The sequence below is a fragment of the Crocodylus siamensis genome, chromosome 2 (assembly GCF_052110815.1).
Source record: "Crocodylus siamensis isolate JL-2025a chromosome 2, ASM5211081v1, whole genome shotgun sequence".
NCBI lineage: Eukaryota > Metazoa > Chordata > Crocodylia > Crocodylidae > Crocodylus > Crocodylus siamensis.
In genome coordinates this window covers 99910076-99935630 of record NC_143396.1, presented here as the reverse complement: position 1 = coordinate 99935630, position 25555 = coordinate 99910076, and the positions used below count along the sequence as shown (strand labels likewise).

The following is a 25555-nucleotide window of genomic DNA, read 5'->3' as shown; positions in this document are numbered from 1 at the left end:
ATACCAAATCTGGAAGTAAAAACGTAAGAGGATCTCTTGATTAAACCTACCGTTTCAGTGCTGATACTTTTTTGGGCGATTTCTTTTTTAGTTTCGGCAGTGATCGATCTTGTTCAAAGCCTTCATTATCCAAAAGCTGCCTCATAGCTATGTTGGCAAGCTGCTCCATTAGTTTGAATGTTTCACTGATGTTAAGGAACACAGAGAAGAAGTGTTCGCTTGACCTTGTACTCACTTTGATTAGGTCTGGAAAAAGCAGTGTAGCATTCTTCTCAAGTTGGGTGATATCCACCCAGCGGATTACTAACTTTGCTAAACACAAGAAAACAGACAAGATTCAGCACAGAAACAAGTTATCTGCAGGCTGACAGAAAAGCAGCTCTCCAATTTGATATTTTACACATCATGTATTTAGATTACAATTTCCTGACAACCTAGAAAACTGCGAGGCAGAGCTATCAGTGTAGACTCAGTAGGGAAGAGAGAAAACATACATTTGGTTTCCTTGCCACCTCAGGCAACTATGATTATAATTAAGGATACATTATTTAGATGAGAAATGCTACATGCACGTGCACTGCCACAATGAAATGGCATGTAAAACACATCTACCCTTTTTCTTTCCCAAAATGTCTATCCAGAAGTCTGATATCTACCCCAAATTTGGAGGGCAAGGAATGCCACCTCAGCAGAGTCAGGGGGCCCCAAGGAAGTCAATTAACAGATGAACAATTTTTAAAAAGCATATGAACGCCCTTACTTTAACCCTGGTTTAATGTCTCTTCAACATAACAGAAATAAGATAAGAATTAAATGATCTACCTGAAGATGCTAATAGGAGCCAGATGGATTTCACATCCCTGAATGTTTTTAATCCCATAATTCAGTATTGACAACCTATGACCCACAGGCTGGATCTGGCCTTTGGAGCCATTTTATTCAGCCGATAGAGAAAGTGAGCTTCTTCAGTGTTTCAGTAGTAGGGGAGCTTCACTTGGGTAGCAGGAAGAAGCAGAAGTAGCACTACGGAGCGGTGAGGGAGTGGGGGGAGAAGCAGTGGCTCCAGTTTCTGCTCTGCCTGGGTTGGAAGCAACCCATGCTTGGAGTTGAAGAAACTCTGTTAAATCCCCTTCCCCTCCAAACTGTAAAACCTTGCCAATCCCTATTCTAGACAGCTACAAGTGTTTATGGAAGGAATTGGTAAGATGACATTAGTTATGTCTGTTACAGTAAAATCTCTACTAACTGGCATTTAACTCCATTAACTGGAACTTCTGGCCAGACACGGAGGGAGGTGGGCGGGGGAAAGTTTGTACGCAGCAGGTGCCACCCACCACCTTGCACTGCTGCCACTCCGCAGGCAGCCACCACTGCCCCTCTCCCCACTCCAGATGCAGTTGCCCCCCCTACCCTCCACTCCTTGTTAGCTGAAAACCCCTAGTAGGGGTTTTCAGCTAACTGGAATTTTTATATAACCAGAAATCCCCTTACGCCGGGGATTCCGGATAACAGAGATTTTACTGTATTTACTATTTCAGTGCTTCATTGTAAAATTTATATGCACCTTAGGAGCTCTTCTGTCACTAGTATATGGTATCTTATTCTATTTGTCTGAGAGAAAACTTAAGTTTTATAGGAGAATCCACAAACACAAATACCTGAGAATCCTTTCAACCTTACTAAGGCACATGCAGAAAACCATGCATTATTCATAGGATAGTTGAACCTGCTCAGTAGTTGTATTTGTGGGAAGTGTCAGCTAAGCAGTCAGAGTGGCCCAGCACGTGCAATTTATCCCATTGCTCTGCAGCTTGTTATGGTGGCAGATCCTGCCACCCTCATACGATTTTTTTATGTGGACATATTTGTAAACAATAAAACCATCACAACAATGCTGAAACCTGAAGTACAGTATATCAATATGATTTAGTATGTGATTTAGGGGGTAGCTATAATCCCTTGAGGCAAGGACCATAGTTACTTAGGTATTTGCATACATAAAGTGTTCTTGATGTTCAACAAATAAATTAATAAACCGTATCGGATTTCTGACCAACATTTGAGTACATAGACTGTCTTATTGTTATACATACCCTCCCTTCCCATGAGAAAAGAATAAAAGCAAAGGTGGTTAATGCTGAGATACATCCAGCCCTGACGGGGTACCTTCCCCTTCCAGTAACTGCAAGAATAATAATTCACTAGTTTCTCTTCATCAGGCATCCCAAACAGCTTGTGGAACTTCACTATGGCTTCCTTAAACTTTTCTGTGTCATCATCCTCCTTGATGCCATTGATTTTGTTATACTCTGCAATGATGCCCTGAAGAGGAAGGAAGAAAATATGAAGGGTAATAGCTACCAAAAGCTTATTATGTACTTTATGTTTAATTATACTTTCAATATAAATGCCATGACCAGTGACGATGTGCAAAAAAGGGAAAACCTCTTTCCACTGCCCCTTACTTTTATAAATGTTCTACCAGCGTTCTGTTCTATTTATTTTGTCCTATCAACCACACTGTCTCATTCTGCCTATGCCTCAAAATCCAAACCAAGCTGCTCCCTTTCTCTCAACTACACTACCTCTCCTATTCGAGAAGTAAAAAGGTTGTCAAAAAAGTGTTCATAAAACCTAATGTTTTTCAGCAAATGTCAATGAAAAATTTGTAGAAAAAAAATGAATTTAGGAAAATTCAATTCCAGCAAGTGTAGAGAAATATGGTTAGAGAGACTAACGCACAGTTTTCCTTTATCATTCTACTTCCAAAACAACAGGTGAGAGGTGTATGCTTGCATCCCAGCACATAGCTATTCTTTCTTTTAGATTACCCCAACAGAATATACAGGGAGTACGTCATGCAGTTTCATTCCAGATGTGGCTAGAGGATCAAAAACATTATGGCTAAGTACAGACAGTCAAAAAGCCCAAGTCTGAACCAATTCAATCTTTGCAGGTTAGTCTAAGCTGTATAGATTTAACCAATAAGCAAGTGAACAGATATTCACTTTTGATACTGGAAATGCAACCACATGCCTGCAGTGGACCAGGTCAGAAGCTAGAGCACGTCTCCCTACGGCTGGAGCAGACAGCTTGGGCCAAGGCTAGCTTGCCCACCCTGTGAGGGGCAGCATGGGAGGGAGATGCAAAGCAACCTCGAATGCTGGGAGACTGAGTTAACTTGGATCTGGAGAGGATCTGAGACAGAAGCTAAATGAACCTAAATCAGTAAAGTCCATCCAGGTTTATCTTAACCTACATCCATCCAAGCTTATCTTGAACCAGTTTTGGCCATTTTGAAAACAGTTTATGTGCACTGAACTTCTGCTGTGTTACAGATTTAAGTAAGTGCAACCAAACACCCCCACTCGGAATTGGAAACTGGTTTCCAATCATTTATACAGGTTTGTGTATAATTTCTGTCCCTAGCTTAAGAGCTAACGACAGCCCTCCAACACACAGGATAAGAGGAAAAGATTCCTTTCCTTCCAAACTGGTCTGGATTACCTTGGGAAGCATAATGATGCTGGCCAAGAATCCTTTGGTACTTTTTAAACTGCTGTAATATTAAGACAATAATTTTTTTTTTAAAGTTGCAGTTAACAGAAGGGGTTTGCAGTGTATGGCCTAAATATGCCCTTCCAAGCTTTTAAACAGCTCACCAAGCAGACTGCAAAGCCCATCCCAAAGCTTTTGGATACATGGAGGATCTGTGGCAGTGGCATGGTTCCTCCATGTGTCCTGAAGCTGTTTCATACCAGGTGCCAGGCCAGTTGGTGCCATGCTGGTGCCTCTGAACCAGCCCCTGCTGTTGCAGCTGCTACCTGGCACATGATACAGAATCAACCATGCAGCTGCCTTCACACATCTAGAAGGATGCTGTGTTTTGGGACGTTCCTTCACATCTGCCAGGTCCTGGAGCTTGGCACGCTGTGGACTGGAACAGGGGCTCTGGCACACATTCCCAACCAGACAGGGACTAGCAGAGCAGTCAGGTAAGAATCTGTGTAGGGCTGTGCTTGCAGCAAGTAGGGGCACTCTGCAAGTAGGAACCTTTTGCTGGGGTTTAAGATGAAGGGGGGACCCCCTTAAATTACTGTGCACACAAGGGCTGCCTGCCCCCAAATTTCTTTTAGGTATGCAAGGCTAGGATCTGTCTCTCCCTAGGGTTTGCAGGGGGACAAGGATTGCTATGGCAGATGCTGTGTGATTTCTTCCCACTGCTAAGAAACAAGGAACTGGGGCAAGCCCAATAGTCCTTGTATATCTGCTCTGCAAAAGAAGCTGGCCACTGTCATATTGCTCTTGTAGATCAGCCCCATGGTAAATTATACACTCTGGCCAGTATGGCCAAGAATGGAGCAAGGCCAGGGCTTGCAACCTTTTAGAAGCAGTGGGTCAAAATGAATGCAGCTCAGTCCTGAGGTGGGTGGTGCCTTCCTGCTTCTCCCTTCTGCTGTACATATGACCCTCTGTGGACATGCCACCAATGTCCCTGTGTCATGACATTGCTTGGTGGCCTGGATTGGTCCCATGGCCCATAGACTGCTGACCCCTGAGCTAGACAGAATCAAAGGTCTGGATCACAGAGGTTTTGTACTGGTGTACTTGGTGTAGTTCAGTTGGTACTATTTGCCAACATTTTTTTTCCAAGTTCTCCCATGTAATACAGAAAGCAAAACTCATTTAAGACATCAGCATCGGTACCTGTAAGAGTTTAATGTTCTGTAAGCCAGTACAATTTATAACTCACTGCATCTATTTTCAGATACTTATACAGGTTTCCCTTGACTTATGTAAATTTGCTCTTATGTGATGACCGGAGATCCTGTTTTTCTCCGATTTAAAAAAAATCCCCAATTTTCAGTTTAAAAAAAGTAACCCCAAATCCACATTTTTCCGTGATTAAAATGAAACACTGCTATACTAATACATTAGATATCTATATAGCAGTGTTTCATTCTAATCACGGAAAAATGTGGATTTGGGGTTACTTTTTTTTAAACAGGAAAGGGGCGGGGGGGAGGAACTGTTAAATCTGAGAAAACCAGGATCCCTGGTGATGACCCTTTTTACCTCAAATTTGTTATATGTGAGGTAAATTCGCATATATGTGATCAGCACAGGCCAATCTTACGTGAGTGGCGTAAGTGCGCTTCATCCTACCCCAAGAAGATAAGTCTGAGTTTGCGAGGGGAGGGAAAAGGGCCGTGGGGCCAGGCCCCACTCACCCACCCCTGAAGAGCCTGGTGCTGCCGCCAGCCCGAGTCTGCAGTGGCTGTCGGCCCCAACCTGCTCTTGTCCGGCTACAGGCAACTACCCAACCCTGCCACAGCTGCTCTGGGAGCAACCGATGCAAATGGCTTGCAGCTGCTAGGCTGCGCCATGCCCCAAACCTCCCAGGGCTACAGCAGGGGTGGGCAGCCACCTGCAGCAGGATGAGAGCCGGCTCAGACTGGTGGAGGCACCAAGCTCTTCCCGGCACCCCGGTGGGGGAAGGTGAGTGGGGCTGCCACCCACCCTGAGCACCACAAAGAACCCAGTGCTGCCCCTGCTGCATCCCCGGGAATGGCAGATGCCGCCTACTTGCAGCCACTGGGCTGTGGCGCACCCCTCTCCCCACCCCTTCCCTAGCCCTAGCCCCAGCCCCACTCCCTCCCTCTGTCACTGCCCTAGGAATGCATCCCTATTTGTTCCATTGTAAACTGGGCTTGCTTTATGCGAATTTGATTTATATGCAGTTCCCTGGGAACGCTTCTACTGCATAAATCGAGGGAAATATGTATACATTTCTAAAACGTCTGTGCATATTTGTAAATCACCGCACATTTCTTTTGGACCAAAAAACATTTTTCACCATTAACCTTATATGTTGAAGCAGAACCCAACGACAAAACAGGTGAAGTTGGGAACCTCACGTAGTATTTTCATGTAGATAGTTCAACCACTGCAAATTTCCTTAACCTAGATATAGCCATAGGGTCACTTGGAATGAGGTTTTGTTTTAAGGAACAGAGCACTGTAGAGACCACTAGGTCCAATCTGTTGATAAGATACATAAGAGTTCACATCCTAAAGCCCCCCTCTATCATTTACAATGGTTATACATATGCATGCTACCTGTATTTTTCCTCTGACAAACGTGTTTATGTCATTTTCATTTTCAAAGATGGAAAGCGTTTGCAAAAGATTCTGTTCAAGCCATTCCCAATGTTCAGTGATTTCCTTCCTTGAACAACCTGCATAAAGAACAAAGTAGATAATTTGCTGATGTCTACACCTTATTCATCATGATTCACACATACATAGAAAGCCACACAAGAGATATTTAAAATAAATTATTTAGGACTGAAAAAGGTAGTACTTCACTATGGAACACCTCTTCCTGAATCACTTATTTCACTACTGTTAGATGGCAATTTCTAAGATCATCTTGTGACGTGCCACATGCATTGGTATCATTACTTAGTTTAAAAACTAATGAAAAACTAGAGTATAAATTCTGACCAGAGTTCAGAGACTTGTAAATAACATGCTAAAGAAATCTATCCATAGAAGGCAATACACTGCTTTCAGGAATACTAGGAATTTTTTTTAATGTTCAACACATGATTCTAGACTGAAGAAAAAAATCACTCTCTCAGTATATAAAGGCAACTGACAAGCTTTAAGATAAAACGCATTTGAAACAGACAGTTAGTGGAATTTGCCAAAAGATGTGTCATAACAGAATGGAAATGTAACTTGTGGCAAAATGTCTTCATCAAAGCATTCTGTATTTTGATGGTACAAGTTGCATCTCAAGCAAGACCCAAGAAGTCATCCTCCTGTTTTACTCAGCCTTGGTGAGGCCGCAGCTGGAGTACTGCATCCAGTTCTAAGCTCCACACTTTAGAAAGGATGTAGAGAAGCTTGAGAGAGTCCAGAGGAGAACTACCCACATGATTAGAGGTCAAGAGAACAGGCCTTATGAGGAAATGCACAGGACTCTTCAGCCTAGAGAAGCAAAGGCTTAGGGTGACTTGGTGGCAACCTATAAGTATACAGGGGTATGCATCAGGAACCGGGAGAATGTCTGTTCACCAGGGCACCCCAACTGTCCAAGTCTCCAGAATCTGGAATAGACTCCCCACAGAAGTGGTGCAAGCACCTACTCTGGATAACTTTAACAAATGCTTGGATGCTTATCTTGTGGGGGTGACCTGACCCCAGCATACTTCCCACCTCTTGGGCAGGGGGCTAGACCTGATAATCTTGCGAGGTCCCTTCCAGGCTTAATGTCTATGAAATCTATGCAATAAGGCATATCCTTTGTATGCATTTCCTTCATTTTTAAAGATCAACAGCTGGGGTCAATTATATTGGGCTTGATTTTCTACAAAGGGAGTCAAATATTACTTCTACCACATGAATATGTATAAACTGCAAATTAGTGCTGGCCTACACTAAAAAGAACCTTTTACATGATGAGAATTTAATATACAACATTTTATTTCTTTTTTATCTGCTGTAAGCTTCCAATAAATATCACTTATTTTATCTAGATAGAATTGTTTCTGACCACTACAAAGTATTTTGGAGAACAGAGGCTTGTGCCTCCAAAGACGTCTCTTCTTATTTCTAAAACAAGAATAAATCAAAGTGAAAACTTAGATATTAGTTGGGGGCACTTAGACATTATATAGCAATGACAGGAATCTCACACACAAAGTGAATTTCAATTGAGTATTTACTGAAAGTAGAACTTGAATGTGGAAACATGGAGTTGTGCCCTGAAACCTGAACAACTGCAAACAGACTATCAAATTATATACCAAGTTAAAAGCAATTACTATAGGTCACCTGATCCACAATAATTTTTTAGTGTACCCACTCTGTCCTGTGATAAGTGAAAGCTAAACTGGAGCAGACTGATCTTGAAAGAAACAACTGTTAAAAATTACTATGGATCAGCTGTCATGAACCCCTACATTTCACCCACTCCAAAAGTATGTTTGTCTGGACCCATGTGCCCAACCACGCCTGAAAACACAACTGGATTTAGGACTAGGAAATTTCTATAACTAACTGAGCATGAACTATTTACATCATTCAAGAAAGCCAAGCTGCTCATTATGCAATCAATAACTGGAAGGAGGCCAAATTCCCTACTATTTGTATCCAATTGTTTCAGCTCTATAAGAACAGAGTTTAGGTTATAACAGGGGTCAGCAACTCCTGGCACGTGTGCCAAACATGGCACATGAGGCCATTTTGCTCAACACGCCATGGCCAGCCCTGGCTCCGGGTAGCTGCTGCCAGAGACAGAGCGGCCGGGCTGCTCCCAGCGGGTGGCTGGGAGGCTGCAAGCCCTGCTGCAAGCAGCCCAGGCTCCATGATTGGCAGCAGCTACAGAAAACATGGGCTGGCTGCAGCTGGGAGACTCCCAAAAAGCTATGCCAGGCTCCGGACCCCCAGCATCAGCTCTGTACCAGTGCGTGCATGCATGCCTAGGAGCATCCCTCCTCTCTCCCCTCCACCTCAGCATGCTGGTCCCGGCTGGTATCTGGCCAAGGCTCCACCACCCCCTCCGATACAGTGGCGAGTAGGGGAAAAGCCAGGTAGGGGCTCCTGCGCCCCTGCCAAGCGCAGACAGGCTGGGGTCCCGTGCAGGAAAGGGAAGGGGTTTAAACACTCCTCCCCTCCCCCTCAGCATGCTGGCCCAGTGGGGTCTGCCCCCTGCCACCTCCCCAACTCCAGTGGGGAGCAAGGAAAAAGCCTGGCAGGGGCTGCTTCCTCCCACCCCCAGCTGAGGTCGATGCAGGTCAGAGTGGGGGTTTAAATCTCCCCCCCAGTCATACTCAGCAGGCCTGCAGGGGCCTAGCCATGCCCCCACCCCTCAGCTTGAGCAGGAAAGGGGAAAAGCCTGAAGCCTCGGGCTTCTCTCCCAGCTTTCCTCCAGCCTTCCAGCCATTGCCAAAGGGAAGACTTGCTCTTGTGCCCTCAAACTTCTGGCCTGAGCCACTACAGGCATGTAGCAGCATTTCCAGAATCAGAAGTGGATGTCTGTTCACTTGTTTCTTGTTTCAATCTACGCAGTTTAGACTAACCTGGAAAGATCGAATCGATTCAGCCTCGGGCTCTTTAACTGTCTGTACTTACCCTAGAAGACTAACTTCTAGGGTAAATTATGCTGGCACATATCCAGGAGGGGCCAGCAGGGGACTGCATGCTTAGGGGCAACCAACATGGGTTCATCAGTGGCAGGTCCTGTCAGACCAACCTGGTGGCCTTTTACAATCAGATCACCAGATGCAGGGGTAGCAGTGGATATAATCTTCCTGGACTTCCGGAAGGCTTTTGACACTGTCTCTCACCCCGTTCTCATTAAGAAACTGGGGGGCTGTGGTGTAGACACCCACACAGTCAAATGGGTCGCCAACTGGCTGGAGGGCCGCACCCAGAGAGTGGCAGTGAATGGGTCTTTCTCAACCTGGAAGGACGTAGGCAGTGGGGTTCTGCAGGGCTCTGTCCTCGGGCCCGCACTGTTCAACTTCTTCATCAGTGATTTGGACGAGGGGGTAAAAAGCACCCTGTTCAAATTTGCTGATGACACTAAGATGTGGGGGGACGTGGGCACACTGGAAGGATGCAACAGGCTACAATCAGACCTCGACAGGTTACAAGGGTGGGCGGACGAGAATAGGATGGGATTCAACACAGACAAGTGCAAGGTGATGCACCTTGGGAGGAACAACCGGCACCATCCCTACAGGTTGGGGAACTCCCCTCTTGTCAGCACGGAGGTGAAAAGGAATCTGGGGGTCATCATTGACTCCAAGATGAACATGGGCCGGCAGTGTGGGGATGCAGTTAGGAAGGTCAACCACACCTTGTCATGCATCCACAGATGCATCTCGAGTAGGTCCAAGGAGGTGATCCTCCTCCTCTATGCGGCACTGGTCAGGCTGCAGCTGGAGTACTGCATCCAGTTCTGGGCGCCACACTTCAAGAGGGATGTCGACAGCATGGAGAGGGTCCAGAGGAGGGCCACTCGCATGATCAGGGGACAGCAGGGCAGGCCCTATGAGGATAGGCTATGGGACCTGAACCTGTTCAGCCTCCAAAAGAGAAGGCTGAGGGGGGATCTTGTGGCCTGTTATAAACTAGTCAGGGGGGATCAGCAGGCATCGGGGGAGTCACTGTTCCCCCGAGCACCACCAGGAGTGACCAGGAATAACAGTGGGTAAGCTGGCAGAGGGTAGGTTTAGGTTAGATATCAGGAGGCACTACTTCACAGTCAGGGCGGCTAGGGTCTGGAACCAGCTTCCAAGAGAAGTGGTGCAGGCTCCTACCCTGGGGGTGTTTAAGAGGAGGTTAGATGAACATCTTGCTGGGGTCATTTGACCCCAGTACTCTTTCCTGCCATGGCAGGGGGTTGGACTAGATGATCTGCTCAGGTCCCTTCCGACCCTAGAAACTATGAAACTTATATTTCTGTGGCTTTTAAAAGGCTGCAAGAAACAATGGTAATATATGTAAATTACATACATAAAACTAGACCACCATCAGCATGATTGCTCATCTCCCATGCAGCAATCTAATACATCACTGTGATGGCTCTGCACTTTTCCAAGTCATCTATTTCTTTTTTGTGGCTCATCAGATTTCAGGTTATTTTCTGTTGCTTCCCTAGAGAGAGTTGTGTGTCATGTCCTCACTATCTCACCTCCTAACTCACTTTTCATTAATGTGTTTCTGATATTATCTTCTGCTTCCTCCTTAAGACATTCAGAATCCTGTATCAAAATGTAAGCACAATGAAGGTAATGTTTCACCACCTTCCATTGTTCTCTTTCTCCCCCTCAGCAACGCAACCATTCGTAAACTCAAAAACTGTTTCAATGTAATTGTTTAGTTAGAAAATATAAGACAGTTCTCAAAGATGTCTCCATAAGGAATATAATAAATCAACATAGTTTCTCACAAAGGTACTGCCTGGCAGTAGACTCATAAATGCTGACAAACAAGATGGCAAAAAAGACATCTATAAAGACAGAAACTATCCTACTCTTGGAGACCACTTTTTTCTTTTTCTTCTTTTTCTTCTTTTTTTTTTTTTAACTCGAGGGACACAAGAATAGAGTAACCTGATATGGCAAAGAATGAGATAAAGTCTAACAACATACCTTCTTTATCACTGCACTGTTTTACATTAGAATTGCAAAGCCTTTTTAGCCATCATGTCTTAAAACACACCTTTTCTTTTCCTACTGCAGACATATCTTTGACCAGCTTAGCAAGATAAGCACACGCTGCTTTGTCTACATTTATGGTTCCATCTATGTGTTACAGTTAAGCCACGGTTAACTTGTTAACCACAACGTAAGTGGCAAGACCATATGTCCACCCAGTTTAAGGTGCCATAAAAATGGCAAACCAGCCATTAACATATTCTACATTATCATAGAATCTTAGACAGGGCTGGAAGGGACCTTGAGAGGTCCAACCTCCTGCCTGAGGCAGGTTCATCCCTACCTAAACCATCCAATACAAATCCATTGTCTTACCTAGTAGCAAAACCACACCTGACACAATGCACAATGTAATGCCCTCACCTGCCACAGGGAAAGCAGGGGAAGCATGGCAGCCAACATCCTGCTGCTGCAAAGGTTTGTAGAAATCACAGGTATAGGGTCATGCCCCCTTACTACTGAGGAAGGCAAAAAACCTCCACAGTCCATACTAGTCTAACCATGGTTCAGACTGGTATGGACTGACCCCTTCCTGACCCCAAATAGAACAACTGGTCTGACCCTGAGCGGAATGGCAAGACCTTCTAACCAGGAATCTCTGGATTAAAGTCCTAGGAGGAACTCTGGCACACCCAGCATAATCTCCAGCCTTAACTCCAATGGATACCAATGCCTGAGGAAGGCTTAAAACCCCCCCCAAAAACCAAAAAAACCACCAAACAAAAAAACCCTGAAATGTATAGCAGCAGGAAGGGAAAGGGAAAATTCATTCCTGGCTCCATGTGCCAGCTAGGAAAGTCCAGAAGCATGGGAAATACCCATAGTAGAACATAGGCTAGAACATTCCCTCCCACTGCCTGTCCAACTTCTCCTTGTGCATCTCTACTGGTGGCAAGTCCACAAATTCCCTAGGTAGTCTATTCTACTGACCCACTGTCCTCACAGCGAAGTAGTTTTTCCTGATATCCAGTCCATACATACCTTGCTGCAACTTCAAGCCATAGGTCTGTGTCCTACTCTCTGTAGCAAGAGAAAAGGTGTTTACCTTCTTCTTATGTCAGCCTTTGAAGAAAGTAAATTAAAAATGCTATAATGTCCCCTTTTAGGTGCCTTACAACTCCTTCAACCTTTCCTTCCATTACTTTCCTTCCAAGCCTTTTATCATTTTTGTCACCTGCTTCTGGACCCTCTAACTTCTCCGCATCCTTATAAATAATGTGAAGCACTGAAATATCACACAGTACTCTAGAGGAGGCCCAACCAGTGTGGAGTAGAGAGAGGCACTAATCAGTAGTCACCTCCTGTGTCTTGCACCTAACTGATGTATTCCAAACTGCATCAGGCTTTGGCACAGCTGCATTACACTGCACATGCACACGGAATATGTGATCCACCAAGACGCCCAGATCCTTCTCCATAGTGCTCTCATGTAGCCAGGTGCCACCCACTTTGCATTTATGATTATTCTTCGCAAGGTGTAGCACCTTGCATTTATAAAGGTGTAGCATTTATCAGCATTGAACTTCATCCTATTAACTCCAGCACAGTTTTCCAGTCTGTCAAGATCTATCTGAATTGTGCTTCCATTCTCCAGTGTCTTTGCAATTGTTCCTGGTTTTGTGTAATCTGAAAACTTGCTCAAGAAGCTTTCTACAGTAGCAATTAAATCATTAATAAAACAGCTTGAAAAGCACTGGGCCCAGGATAGACCCTTGTGGGACTCTACTTAATACCCCCTGCCATTTTGACATGGATCCATTTATAATTACCCTTTGCTTGTGGCTATTGAACCGGTTGTCTATCCACCCTGAAGTAGTTTTGTCCAGCCCACGCTTCTCCAACTTTCTGACAAGGTCCTACAAGACCTGTTCATAAATGGACTTGCTGAAGTCCAGATACACTAGATCCACAGCAGTCCCTTCATCCATCCAAGCAGCTATTTTGCCAAAGGACAGGATCAAGTTTGTTTGACAAAATCTGTTCTCAGTGGACTTGTCTACAGACTAATCTAATGCACAGTAAACATGACCTTCTACACAATCACACGACTTACTGCACATTAAAATAGTCTAATGTGTCATTTGCTAGTACTAACACATACAGGTACCAGATAAATGGCACATTAGCTACAATGCTAATGCTAATGCTACAATGCACATGTAGACACTGACTGGAAACAATTTGTTCCCGGTCAGACCAGGCAGCAGGGGACCCACTGCTTCCTGGCTAAGCTCCAGTATGGGAGGAGCTGTGTCGGCTGCGGGGGCAGCCAGCTCCAAGCCACCTGGGGATCGGAACAGGTCAGGTCCTGTTCCCCAGATGCCTGGGAGAGCTGTGCCGGCTACAAGGGAGCCAATCCCCACGTGGCTGGGAGACACCTGCCCCTGCAGCTGGTGTAGTTCTCCCTGCCCAGCAGAGATTGGGACTACCCCCTCTCTCTTCCCCATGTCCCCTGCCAGCCCACAGGGTTGGCACCCAAAGGGGCCTGATGCTTCCCTAGCTGCTGCAGGGGGGCAGAGCAGGGCAAAATCAGCCCTGGACTGCCCCAGGCCCTGTGCTTTGGGGGGGCCCCCACGGAGCCGGGCGGAGTGGCGCAGCAATGTCGCACTGCCGCCAGCTTCATATCCGGCTGCTCAGCACACCCCACTCCCCCCACCCCAAACACTGAAACCACCGCTGAAATCAGCATATCCGGCTGCTCACTACCCCTTGCTATCTGCCGCTGGCTTCCTTGCATCCGGGGGCAGGGCCCTGCACAGGTTGATTTGCTCTGGGCCCTGCACGCACCCTGCTTGGATCGGCTCTACCCACAGTACCCCTTTCCCTGGTGCAGAGACTGCCATAGGCAGAAGCTGCCAACAACGATGCCAACCAAAAACAATTTTTTTTTAAACTAACTATCTGCGATCTTTTTACTGAAAACCAGGAGTCCTGGTTTTCTCTGTTTCAAAATCACAAATCCTCTGATAAAAAAATGCAAATTTTCTAACTAAAACCCCCAAAATCAGCAATTAAAATGAAATACCACTATATATATAGGTATTAATATGTTTACAATTTTAAAGCAATTTAGAAGCCTACCAGTGCCTCAGTCATTATAATAAAATAAATTCTAAATACTTATACATTTTGATATTTGATTTGGGGTTTTTTATCCTGCAAAAAATCAGAGGTCCTCCTGCCCTCTTCACTCATCAGTACACAGGTCCAGGTCCCTCACTCCCCAACAGCCCCCTGGACCTGCCGGTGCCCCTCACTTGCCACCCACAGCCCTCCTCCCATCCCCCCCGACCTGCTGATGGGGGCCCCCAGCTGCCAGGGCTACAGGGCCAAGGACCTGGGTCTGCAGCCCCCTGTAGCCCCACACAGGAGGCAGCAACTACTGCAGTGGAGCATGGGGCCCCTTCTACCACGTGGGCAGCACAGCCAGAGAGGAGCCTGTTGGTGGGAGGTGTGGAGGGGGGAGCAGTCTGTCTGCTGTGGGCTTGGGCTTCCCACCCTGCTGCCTTCTCCCTAGGGCCTCTACAGCCCAGTATGGACTCATGCCAGCCCAACCTGATTGCCTTTTATGATCAGGTCATAAAAGCAGTGGATGCAGGTGTTGCCGTGGATGTAGTCTTTCTGGACTTCAGCAAGGCCTTTGACACCGTCTCCCACCCCATCCTCATTAAGAAATTGGGTGACTGTGGCATTGATACCTACACAGTCAGATGGATTGCAGATTGGCTGGAGGGTGGCACTCAGAGGGTGGTGGTGGATGGGTCATATTCAACCTGGGGAGAAATGGGCAGCGGAGTCCCCCAGGGCTCGGTCCTTGAACAGTGCGGGCCCAATCTCTTTATCAGCGATTTGGACAACAGGACGAAAAGCACCCTGTTTAAATTTGCTGATGATACCAAAATTTGGGGTGAAGTGAGCACACTAGTAGGGAGGGAAAGACTGCAGCAAGACTTGGATAGGTTACAGGGGTGGGCTAACAAAAACAGGATGCACTTCAACACTAACAAGTGCAGGGTGCTGCATTTGGGCAGTAATAACCAGCAGCACACTTAAGATGGGAAACTCCCTTCCTGACAGCACGGAGGCAGAAAGGGATCTTGGAGTCATTATTGACTCCAAGATGAACACAGGCCGACAATGTGAGGTCACGGTTGGCAGGGCTAACAGGACCTTGTCGTGCATCCACAGGTGCATCTCAAGTAGAGCCAGGGAGGTGATCCTCCCCCTGTATGCAACACTGGTCAGGCCACAGCCGGAGTACTGCATCCAGTTCTGTGCGCCCCACTTCAGGAGGGATGTGGACAACATTGAGAGGGTCCAGAGGAGGACCACCCGCATGATCCGGGGATAACAGGGCAGACCCTACAATGAGAGACTGCGGGACCTGAACCTGTTCAGCCTTCACAAGAGAAGGCTGAGGGGGGACCTGGTGACAGTCTATAAACTCACTAGGGGGGACCAGAAGGGTTTGGGAGAGACCTTGTTTCCCCAAGCGCCCCCTGGGATAACAAGGAATAACGGCCACAAGTTGTTGGAGCGTAGTTTTGGATTAGACGTCTGTAAGAACTACTTCACAGTTAGGGTGGCTAGGATCTGGAACCAACTTCCAAGGGAAGTGGTGCTGGATCTTACCCTGGGGTCTTTAAGAGGAGGCTTGATGGCTACCTAGCTGGGATCATTTGAGCCCACTTTTTTTCTCCTGCCCTGGCAGGGGGTTGGACTTGAAGATCCATAAGGTCCCTTCTGAACCTACTTCTACGATTCTAGGACCTGGCATGCCAGAGCAGAGCGAAGCCAGGCAGCAAAGCTCCTTGCTACTACGAGCCCCACACTGCCCTGGAGTGGTGCCCCCAGCCCACCCGACAGCAGTGAGAGGCACAACCCCACGCCACCACCCTCACTGCTGCCAGACAGACAGAGGGTGCACCTCACCAGGGCAGCACAGGGCTCACAGCAGCAAGGAGCTTCCCCGCCAGGTCCCACTGCTGTACTGGGTCCTGCTCACTGGGCTGCAGACACCCCAGGAGAAGGGCAGCAGGGCAGGGAGCCTGAGCCCACAACCCATATCCTCCCCCCACATGGGCTCTCCACTCCAGCCAGGCTGCCCACAGGAGAAAGGCGGGATGAGGGAGAGCCAGGCTCTGTGCTCTGCTCTGGCTGCAGCAGCTGCCACCTCCCATGATTGGCAGCCAAAGTTCAGCCACTGATGGGGAGGTAGGAAGCTGAGGGCTCTGGCTCTGGTCCCATAGCCATGTCAGCTGGTAGCCCCTCTGGCAGCGCTGGAGGGTGCAGGGAGATGTGGCCTGGGAATAAGGGGCACCAGCATGGGCAGGGGAGAGCACCAGCATGGGCAGGGGAGAGCACCAGCATATCAGGGCTGCTCAGCACCACAAAAATCAGTGGAGGGAAGGGGGAAGACAGCAGCAGCTGGACCCCTGTGTCCTGGTGAGTAAAGGGTACTCAGATTTTCTATGCCAAAAAAACTCTAAATCAAATGCCAAAATGTACAGGTATTTAGAATTTATTTTATTACAGTGACTGAGGCACTGGTAGACTTCCAAACTGCTTTAAAATTGCAAATATATCAATAAAACATTGTGTTCAACTAATTTTACTTTTATACACACACACACATCTATATCTATCTATAAACCCGCGCGCGCGCGCGCACACACACACACACACACACACACACACACACACAGTGAGGAGAGGGAGCAGCGACCTGCCACTGAGCTTGGCACCTTGCACAGCCACTCAGTTCTAGGGCTTCCCCTGCTCCCAGATCAGTGGAGTATAGCAACTGCTGTGGGCAGGTTCCCCCTTCCTCACATGCTTCCTGCTTGATGCCCGCCAGTGCCCCCACCCAGGACTCTAGCCACTCCTCAGACTCAGCAGGGGACCCTGGCATCTGGGGAACTAGAGCTGCTGGAATTGACCCACACTGTGAAAGAGGGATACAACCATACCACTGCGCCTCCTCTGGGTCTGTCCCCAAGTGATATACTTTGATGGATGTGCCTCAAGTAACCTGAATGACAAAAGGGACAGGGAAAACAGTCAATAGGCCAAATCATGGCACTGGATAACTGCAGAGACCTCTACTTGGCTAAACGGACCCTATACACGAGTTGGAAGACTGAATATGGCCCAATAATCTTAATAACGAAGAAACACCTGCAGGAAAAGAACCCCCTGGGAGTGTGAACAGTTTACTGGGAGTATTAAATCAGAGAAATCATTATTGTAGAAACAATGCATCATTCAAAAACACGACAGAGACAAGAGACCCCAGAGACAACACAAAAATAAAAGGGCAAAGTCACAGAGAAATATGTTAAAGGAATCACTTGGAATTGCTTGGAGCAGGAGGAGGAATTTATTTTCACCAATTTAGGTGACACTTACAAAGCAGGATATTTTATTTATTCAAGAAAGTTAAGTTATTCAAGAAACGACGAATTTGATTATTAGAAATAAAGCAATGAATAATGTTCTCCAACCCTGTGTACATCCTCCTGCCTCATAAAAATAAACGACCAAAAACACTTTGGTTAGTTCAGAATCTAGAAAGAGGGCAAATCAGATTTCCTAGAACTCAATGGAGAACCCAAGTACATGTCTGTACATGTGGTCCCATAAAATTGTTTCACGTAAAAGACTTTTTTTTCCCCATGTGAAGACTACATCATCATTACACGTGGTCAGAGTACTAGAGACAGATGGCTAGTACAGTGATCTTTTTGCTGCTACCGGACTCGGATATTTATACACAAAAAGAAAAAAAAAAGTTTACTGCCTTCTTGTGCTTGAATAATCAAGTGCTCAATTTTCTAAATATTACCATTTCATCAAAGCACTGGAGTCCTATTTTCAAAAAGGGACTTGGGATGACACTACAAGTGTAAGCCCCATGCTGACTTTCAGTCAGACATATGCTCCTAAGTTACTGGGCACTTTTGAAAATATTACCTTAAATGTTTTCCTGCAGAATTTTGTGTTTAATAATCTGTCGGCTTTTTTCCCTACACAAAGTAGGAAGGCAAAGGCTTTTCAACAAATTTGACAAAAGCCTTCAAACACCAATCTATATCCAGAAACTGTGACAACCCATAAATAGGACTAATTTTATAGGAAGGGTAGAATCTAGCGATAGTGGGTTATTGTTGAAGCAAATGGCGTGTGCCATCTGCTTTAAAATTATTGCAAGTTAACCCCCATCACCCCCCAAACTGTCCAATTTGTTGTTTAGTCCAATCAGCAGAAGATTTATCTCATTCACATGTGGGGGAAGAACAAGCAGGGGAGGCAGAGTGAGTGTTAGGAAAATGTCTGACATGAATTGATATTTGGCTTCTGGACCATTAAGAAATTAGCGTGCCATAAACTGCTCCAAAGTCACACATACCATCTGCTTCTAGGCTGTGTAATAGATAGGACCTTGGCCCTCAGTTATTTTGGGATTACAGAAAGCTATTTTACATTACGTTGCATCAGAGGAATTGATGTTAACAAACCCCCATTGCAAAGTTACAGAGCTTTAAAGCTAGCACCCTAGTGTAGACCCTGGAGTTTCTCTTCACCTGTGAAAATTAACCTCTGAATCAAGACTACTTTAATTCTGAGGAAGAGCATTTGCATAGGGATTTAAAGTGCTTTAACTAATCCCCTTAAAAAGTTAATTAGGATTAATTTTCATGAGCATCCTTGCATAGAATAGTTAAAGGTGAGTTGATGCTGCATAAACACGCCAGGAAGGAAACATGCTATTTTCACAGCTCTGTAAAGCTATTTATGGGAGCCGAGGATTATTGCATTAGGGAAGGCAAAGGACACTGTAAAAAATTCCAGTAAGAATAAGAGAAAACAAGTAGCAGACAGTCAGCAACCTAACTGTAAGGGAAACAGTAGAGAGAGAAATGGTAAGACACAACTGGAGTCGCACAATCAAACACTGCAGGGCAGGCAGGGCTACCATACCCTCTACGCAACAGAAAAACCTCCAAGAGATTAGGAAAAAAATTGCTTATCCTCAAATGGAGTCACAAAAGGTCACAAAATAATCATGGTGTAAACGTCCTCAGGCAACAGACAGCTGTTCACTTTCAGTGCACCAGAAATGAATAATGTGTGCTCAGAAAGATTTTACTTCCTTTTATGAGCTATGTTATTCCCTTTATGGAGGCAGTTTTCAGCTACTGCAGTCATGATGCAACAAAAATAAAACTTGGAAGTCAGAAGGACAACACCAAAAACAAACAAATACAAGAAAGAACCAACAAACAGGAAATACAGGCAATAGGTACATTTTTAACACCTACACTGTCATTCCAATTAGAAATACAAATTCCAAGGATGTGAAATAGAATAAGAACATTTCCTACTCTAATGAAAATATAAATCAAGTAATGTTACAGAGGGGCTGTCCAACTGGCAGCCCACAGCCCACATGCAGACTGGAGGCTCCCACCAAGGAACCACTCCCTCCCTCATTGCTCCAGCTGCCACAATGGCCACGATCTCCAGGCTTCCCTCTCTCTCCTCAAGCTTCTGCTTCCTGCCTCCACTCCTGCAGGTGAGGCAGTGTGGCGAGCATAGGTCTATGCTGCCGGTGCTCTCCCTGCACCCAGCTGTGTGGCTGACAGAGGGAGGGGGTTAGGCTGCACCCACTGCTGGGAAAGTAGCCAGACTACCTGCAGGACAGGTGAGACCCTGGAAGGGCTGCCCTCGTGGTGTACAGCCTACTTTGAGTGCAGCCTGGGAGTCTGCAGCACATTGCCTCCTGGTGCCCAGAAGTTGAACAGCCCCAATCTACAGAGATCATGGAAAAGCCCACAAAAACCTACTGCTATTGCAAGAGTCACAAAATAACCCATTATACAGTCATGCTTGGTCTTTTTCTGTGTGTGCACAGAGCTACTGTCTTTTGAAGTTCTGAGCTGTCCTGAGTTGTGACATGTTTCTTGGGATTGGGGCAAGGGGGTTTGCTCTGTGTCTCAATCTTTTTCTTGACTCAACATTTGGGAAAGCGCGCTGCTCTCTGGAAACCACACATCGGTGAGTGAAGAAGAGGTTGCTTACATGCCGTTTGTGACCACCCTCACCTGCTATTGTTCAGCAGAGTGAAAGCTAGTAAAAAAGCAAATGTAAATGAGGCTTCTAAAAGGGACCTCCATAATGCTGACGATTTTCTATTCAGAAAGGCCACATTTAATTAAAATCTGTTTCACTATTACTTGTCACTATGGACCAATTATGTTACATTAATTTTAGATTAAATTCCATTGCATGTCTAAAGCTATTAGGTGGATATGGTTAAAAACATTTTAAAAGGATGATTGTCTGAATGACTTCAAACTAGCACAACTAATGCTGCTGCCTCTATCTGCTCTACTTTTATTTTACCTGCTCACTTGCAAAGTTAGTAGGTCTATTCACAACATTTAGTACCATGGTGGTCAGACCATCATACTCTCTCTGGTTCTGGACGAGAGTATGTTGCGCTGGACAACCTTCATCCATGAGATTGGATAAATTCTCCATGACTTCTGCACCCTACATCAGCAGATGGCAAACTTTTTAGGCTATGGGCAGGAGTGGTCCCATTTGGGTCACAGGCAGGCAAATAGTCAGGACTCAGGTGCTGCCACTGCTTCTCCCCGAGAAGGCACAGGGAGAGCTTCCCCTGCTGTCACTTCTCCATGGTGGCACAGGAAAGTGACTGCTGCCAAAGCCCCCTCACCACTGCAGCCTGGTCCGCAGACAGAGGACTCAGCCCATGGGCTGTAGACTGCCAACCCCTGTTTAATATGGCTCTTGTTCCACCAGAGTTGGGCTTTCAGACCTATTCTTTTCAATTACCACACCCTCTGAGGGGAATGGGAAATGACTACATTTCACTAACTCCCAGCTCCAAAAAAGGATCTATAGCAGGGGTTCCCAATGTTTGTGCCCAAGGGCACATTCAAATTTAAAAGAAAAAGCAGTGGGCACCAATATGACATCATTTTTTGTTGGAATAATGATTTTTACTGATCGTGAAAATGCACGTGGGCACCTGAATAAACCTTGGGGGGGGGCAGGGGGTACCATGGCACCCATGGGCACCACATTGGGAACCACTGATCTATAGGCTCCACATCTGGAACAGGATTGCTAGCCATGAATAAAGCGAACAACAGAAAATTACACCAACAGGTTCAGGCAGGGGGAAATGAGGAAAACAACACTTCACAAAATTTTAACTATTAGAACCCCAGGTATGGTGACTACTGCAGAACTGACTTTAAAAAACATCAGCCATGGCAAAGACCACTTTTTATTCATTAAAGTGTGTCACTAGACTGCAAACCCCTCTTAATGAAAGCTTGAAATGAGTGGCCTTGTAACTCACTGCAATTTTAGAACATTACAATACACAAAATGCCTGGGTAGGGGTGGGGAGTCCTTCAAGCTTTGCAGCTTCTACAGGTCATGTTCATTATGAACACCACACCTAGAACGCTTGGCATTTCCTCTTTTCCACATGCAAGCTCTCTGGATACCTTCCTACCCACTTCCATTTAACAGATCCCTGAAACTTCCCTATTTCTGTTGCCTAAAGATTTTCCTGCTCTCATCCTCTACACTCCCTCCCCACTCTGCTCTCTCATGCCAGAGTCTATGTGTAGGACATCACATGCCTTTACTACCATCTCATAATTCACCCTTCAGCCCATGTTAGGGGTCTTGTATATGCCCCTACAAGAATCTTTGCAATTATGTGTTTTTAAAACAATATACATGACTCAGTTTTCCCATGTTTCTGTGTGCTACTGCCCTCAACAGGCTCCCTGAGCTGGAGGGGTAGAGGATGCAACTGAATGGCACATTGCTTTCTAAACAAATAAAAACAGTTATTGAGAGCCAAATGACATCAGCACATCTGAACAGACTCCACCTTTAACAGCTAGGAACTAAAAAAAACTCAGAACAAAGAGACCCAGTAGGAAGAGACTAATCTCTGAGGTTTTACTGCAGTTAGGACAGGGTTACAGTGCTCATGGCTGACAGGAGATAATACCCCCAAGACCTTCAGGGCAGGGCAGACATTTGGTGCGAGATCCGGCTTTGTTGCTTCCCAGTTGCCTTATAAATGCCATCTTGCTGTGTTATGATAACATGATATATGTGTAACTACATATTGGTTGCATTTCATCCTTGGAGTTAAGTGTTTCTACCAGATTCTAAATGTGTCAAGAGTTGGGGGTAGGGGCATGGACAGAAATGTTTGAAGTAGCTTGCAAATCCAGTATCAGAGCAGACAAGCTCTTTGGCAATCCCATGACAGCCCCCATACTCTCACTTCTGCCATACCACAGTGCCCATTTCCTACCTTTGGGGTAGCTCCTTGCTCCTCTCCTTTCTCCCCAAGATCTGGGTTCCCTATGTTCATTACTCTGTTGCTCTTCCATGGCAGGGAATCTGCATACCTGCATAATAATCCTTCAATCAACTGCCCATCCTGGGCACTGTGGGTCTCTCATTCCTTTCCTTTCCTTCTGTGCACCCTCCTCAGCAGAGCACCCCACTTCTTCCCCCAGGCTAGGGGCTCTGTATGCTTTATATTCCAAGAGCTATTTACCTTTCCCTCTCCCACACTAAGGTCCCTTGATTTCCTCTCCTTTCACAGCTTTTGTGGGTCCCTGTTCTCCCCATCTCTCGCACCAGGCTCCCATATTCTTCCCACAATCATGCAAGGGGCTTTGTGCCCCTCTGTCCACTATTTATTACCTGGAAAACATATCATTCAGGGTGTCTATTATACTTGATTAGGAGGATAAACAGAGCCAAGATAGGACTGCAATTATACTGGATCAGTGTTGTAGTAGGTGTGATATTCCAAGGGAAAAGAAAGAAACAGGATTTATTTGGCAATATTTTTATCAGACCAACTTTGGAGAGAGATGCTAGATGAGGTTTTGGATACAAAATGCCTGAAATCAGCCAGGAATACAAACCAAAGTTAAATATCAGTTAAAATAATAACTTTCACTTGTAAGTGAAAGTGATCACTTAGAAAGGGAAGTGGGCAGTAAAGCTGTGGAGCAAAAAGGAATTAACAGAAGTAGTTACAGACCAACTAAAGAACAATTGAGTAGATCCATTTCAGATATGTAAAGAATAAGACCATTTTATGTGTGCAAAAGTTGAGAGAACTAGGCTTGTTTAGCCTGCAGAGAAGGCAATTAAGGGGGGACACGACAGTGTCATAAAGAAAAGAGACCTGCTTTTCTTTGCCAGAGAGGGCAGGACACAAGGAACTGGATTTAAATTACAGCAAAACAGCTTTAGATTAAATCAGGAAGTATTTCTTTATGTTAGATCAGTGAGGCAGTTAAGCAGACTATGCAGAGAAATTGTAGAATCTCCTTCATTTGAGGTTTTCATGAAAAGGTTGAACGAACATTGGATAAAGATGATTTAGGAGTACCATTCCCAAATTCATTAAGGGAATTAAACCTGACAACCATTCTAGTACTTTCCAAATCTATGCATCTATAAAAAGGGAAAAGAAATTATTATCATGAGTGAAGTGCAAAGAGAGTTACCTCCTGTTATGTTGGAATGCATTACTGGGTGCTATCCATCAGTAGTTTTGCTTACAGACAACTTCAGAAGCTTTGTCAATGCTAATCAGACGGCAGGTCTCCTTGCAATCCCCCATTTTCCCTCATTTGTTTTCTGTTTTTTAATCAGATCAGTAGGGTTAAGGTCAGTAATGTCTCAAAGCTTCCTTGAAGTGTTGGGATCGACCAGAGATGGCACTCAAAGCTTTTTGTGTTCTGTACGCAAATGACAGACAGGGCTATCAAGCTCAACAGATATCCATGCAAGGCTGGCCAACCATGGCTGAGTTACTGTGGTGCAATCTATTATCCATTGGCTGCTTTATTACTGGTGACGAAACAAATAGATTTGGAGCCTTCTTCACACACTGCACTCTAGGACTCAGGAACAGAATCTGTTGCATGCTAAAACACCTAGCTATGTGCTAAAATAGCCATCTCAACGACAATCTAATGACAGAAGTCTTTTTAATGTTTCATGAATATGTGTTCTCACAAATACCTGTCCCATCAACAGGGCTTCTATTCTAACCTGATCAATGAATTATCACAAAAAGGACAGTGCTCAGCTTAGGGCCAAATTTCCCACCAGCAGCAAACAATGCTCTATTTTAGTGTTTTTATTCTTACCACAGGCAATGGTCCAGTATACCAAGGAGTCTGGTGCCTGGTAGAGGATCCGGTATGGTGCCACCCTAGCACTGGAGTCCAGCACAACATCAAGAGTACCCACGAGGAGACCTGTGAAACAGGAAATTCTGTGTTGGTGAATATGCACTGAGTGCCTCCTACTCCCACCGTACCATTCATGACAGGAGTTCAGTGTGCTCCCCATAACCCTGTCCAAAAGATCTCCCCATTCAGCTGTCATGGCAGGAATGATATGCTCCTTGTTTTTGTCCACATAAAGGTGACAACACTTCTTCCAAAGCTATAAAATCTACCATCAAAATAGATGCCAACTTCTAACAAACTGATATTAGCTGAATGATGAGCAAGTTTTAATATATATATTTAAAAGCATATTTTAAAATTAAATTTCTAATAGTCTTTTTCCAGTTCCTCAATCTTTAGAAGTTTCCTTAAGATACACTGGTTATTCACTAGATGAGTTCAATTTCAGGTATGAAACAAATAAACCAAAAATATGTTTAGAACTAGATTCCTATGACATTTTCTGGAATCTGTGTTGAAAAGCATGGTCTTCTCTACCCTACCAGCTAACTTTCAATGAAAAAGGTATCAGTGGAAAGCAATTTTCCCCAAAAATAAATATAAGCTTCCTTAGACTGTTGAAGGGGCATCAAGAGTGCCTTCAAGCTGTTCTGTATCAAGCTCTACTGGGTGTTTTCCTGCCCCTAACAACAATTAAAAAAAAAAGATGGAATTTCAGAGAGTAATCTGCGAAATTGTTAAAAATCCTACAAATGGGAACAATTTTTACATATTTTAATCCTTTATAGTAAATAGAAAGAGACAGGCCACATGGAAAATTCCCTCATTTGCTACCTATAATTTTCCCTATAGTATTATTATTATTATGGAAGATAAGAAAAGGGGGAGGGGAGGGCAGGAAGAAAGAATATTTCAGAGAACCAAGCTGTGAGATTTTGCACTGCAGTTCAAGAAAGCTGATAATTCTTTAACAAAAGCATCCTTTCCCCAACTATTCATTTGACAAAGGGTGAACACATCATAGCTTTTGTAAACTAC

At 45.2% G+C, this 25555-nt stretch overlaps 1 protein-coding gene across 2 annotated transcripts in view; it reads right to left on the bottom strand.

Annotated features, from left to right (window-relative positions):
- TBC1D9 (TBC1 domain family member 9) overlaps positions 1-25555 on the bottom strand; it is a 77848-nt gene that overhangs the window by 27226 nt on the left and 25067 nt on the right. For both annotated transcript variants that reach the window (XM_090036492.1, XM_090036491.1), the window contains exons 2-5: positions 24473-24583; positions 6121-6239; positions 2094-2322; positions 51-312 (exon numbers count right to left, since the gene is read on the bottom strand). In XM_090036492.1, coding sequence (XP_089892618.1) covers positions 51-312; positions 2094-2322; positions 6121-6239; positions 24473-24583 — 721 coding nt within the window. The remainder of the gene's footprint in view (positions 1-50; positions 313-2093; positions 2323-6120; positions 6240-24472; positions 24584-25555) is intronic.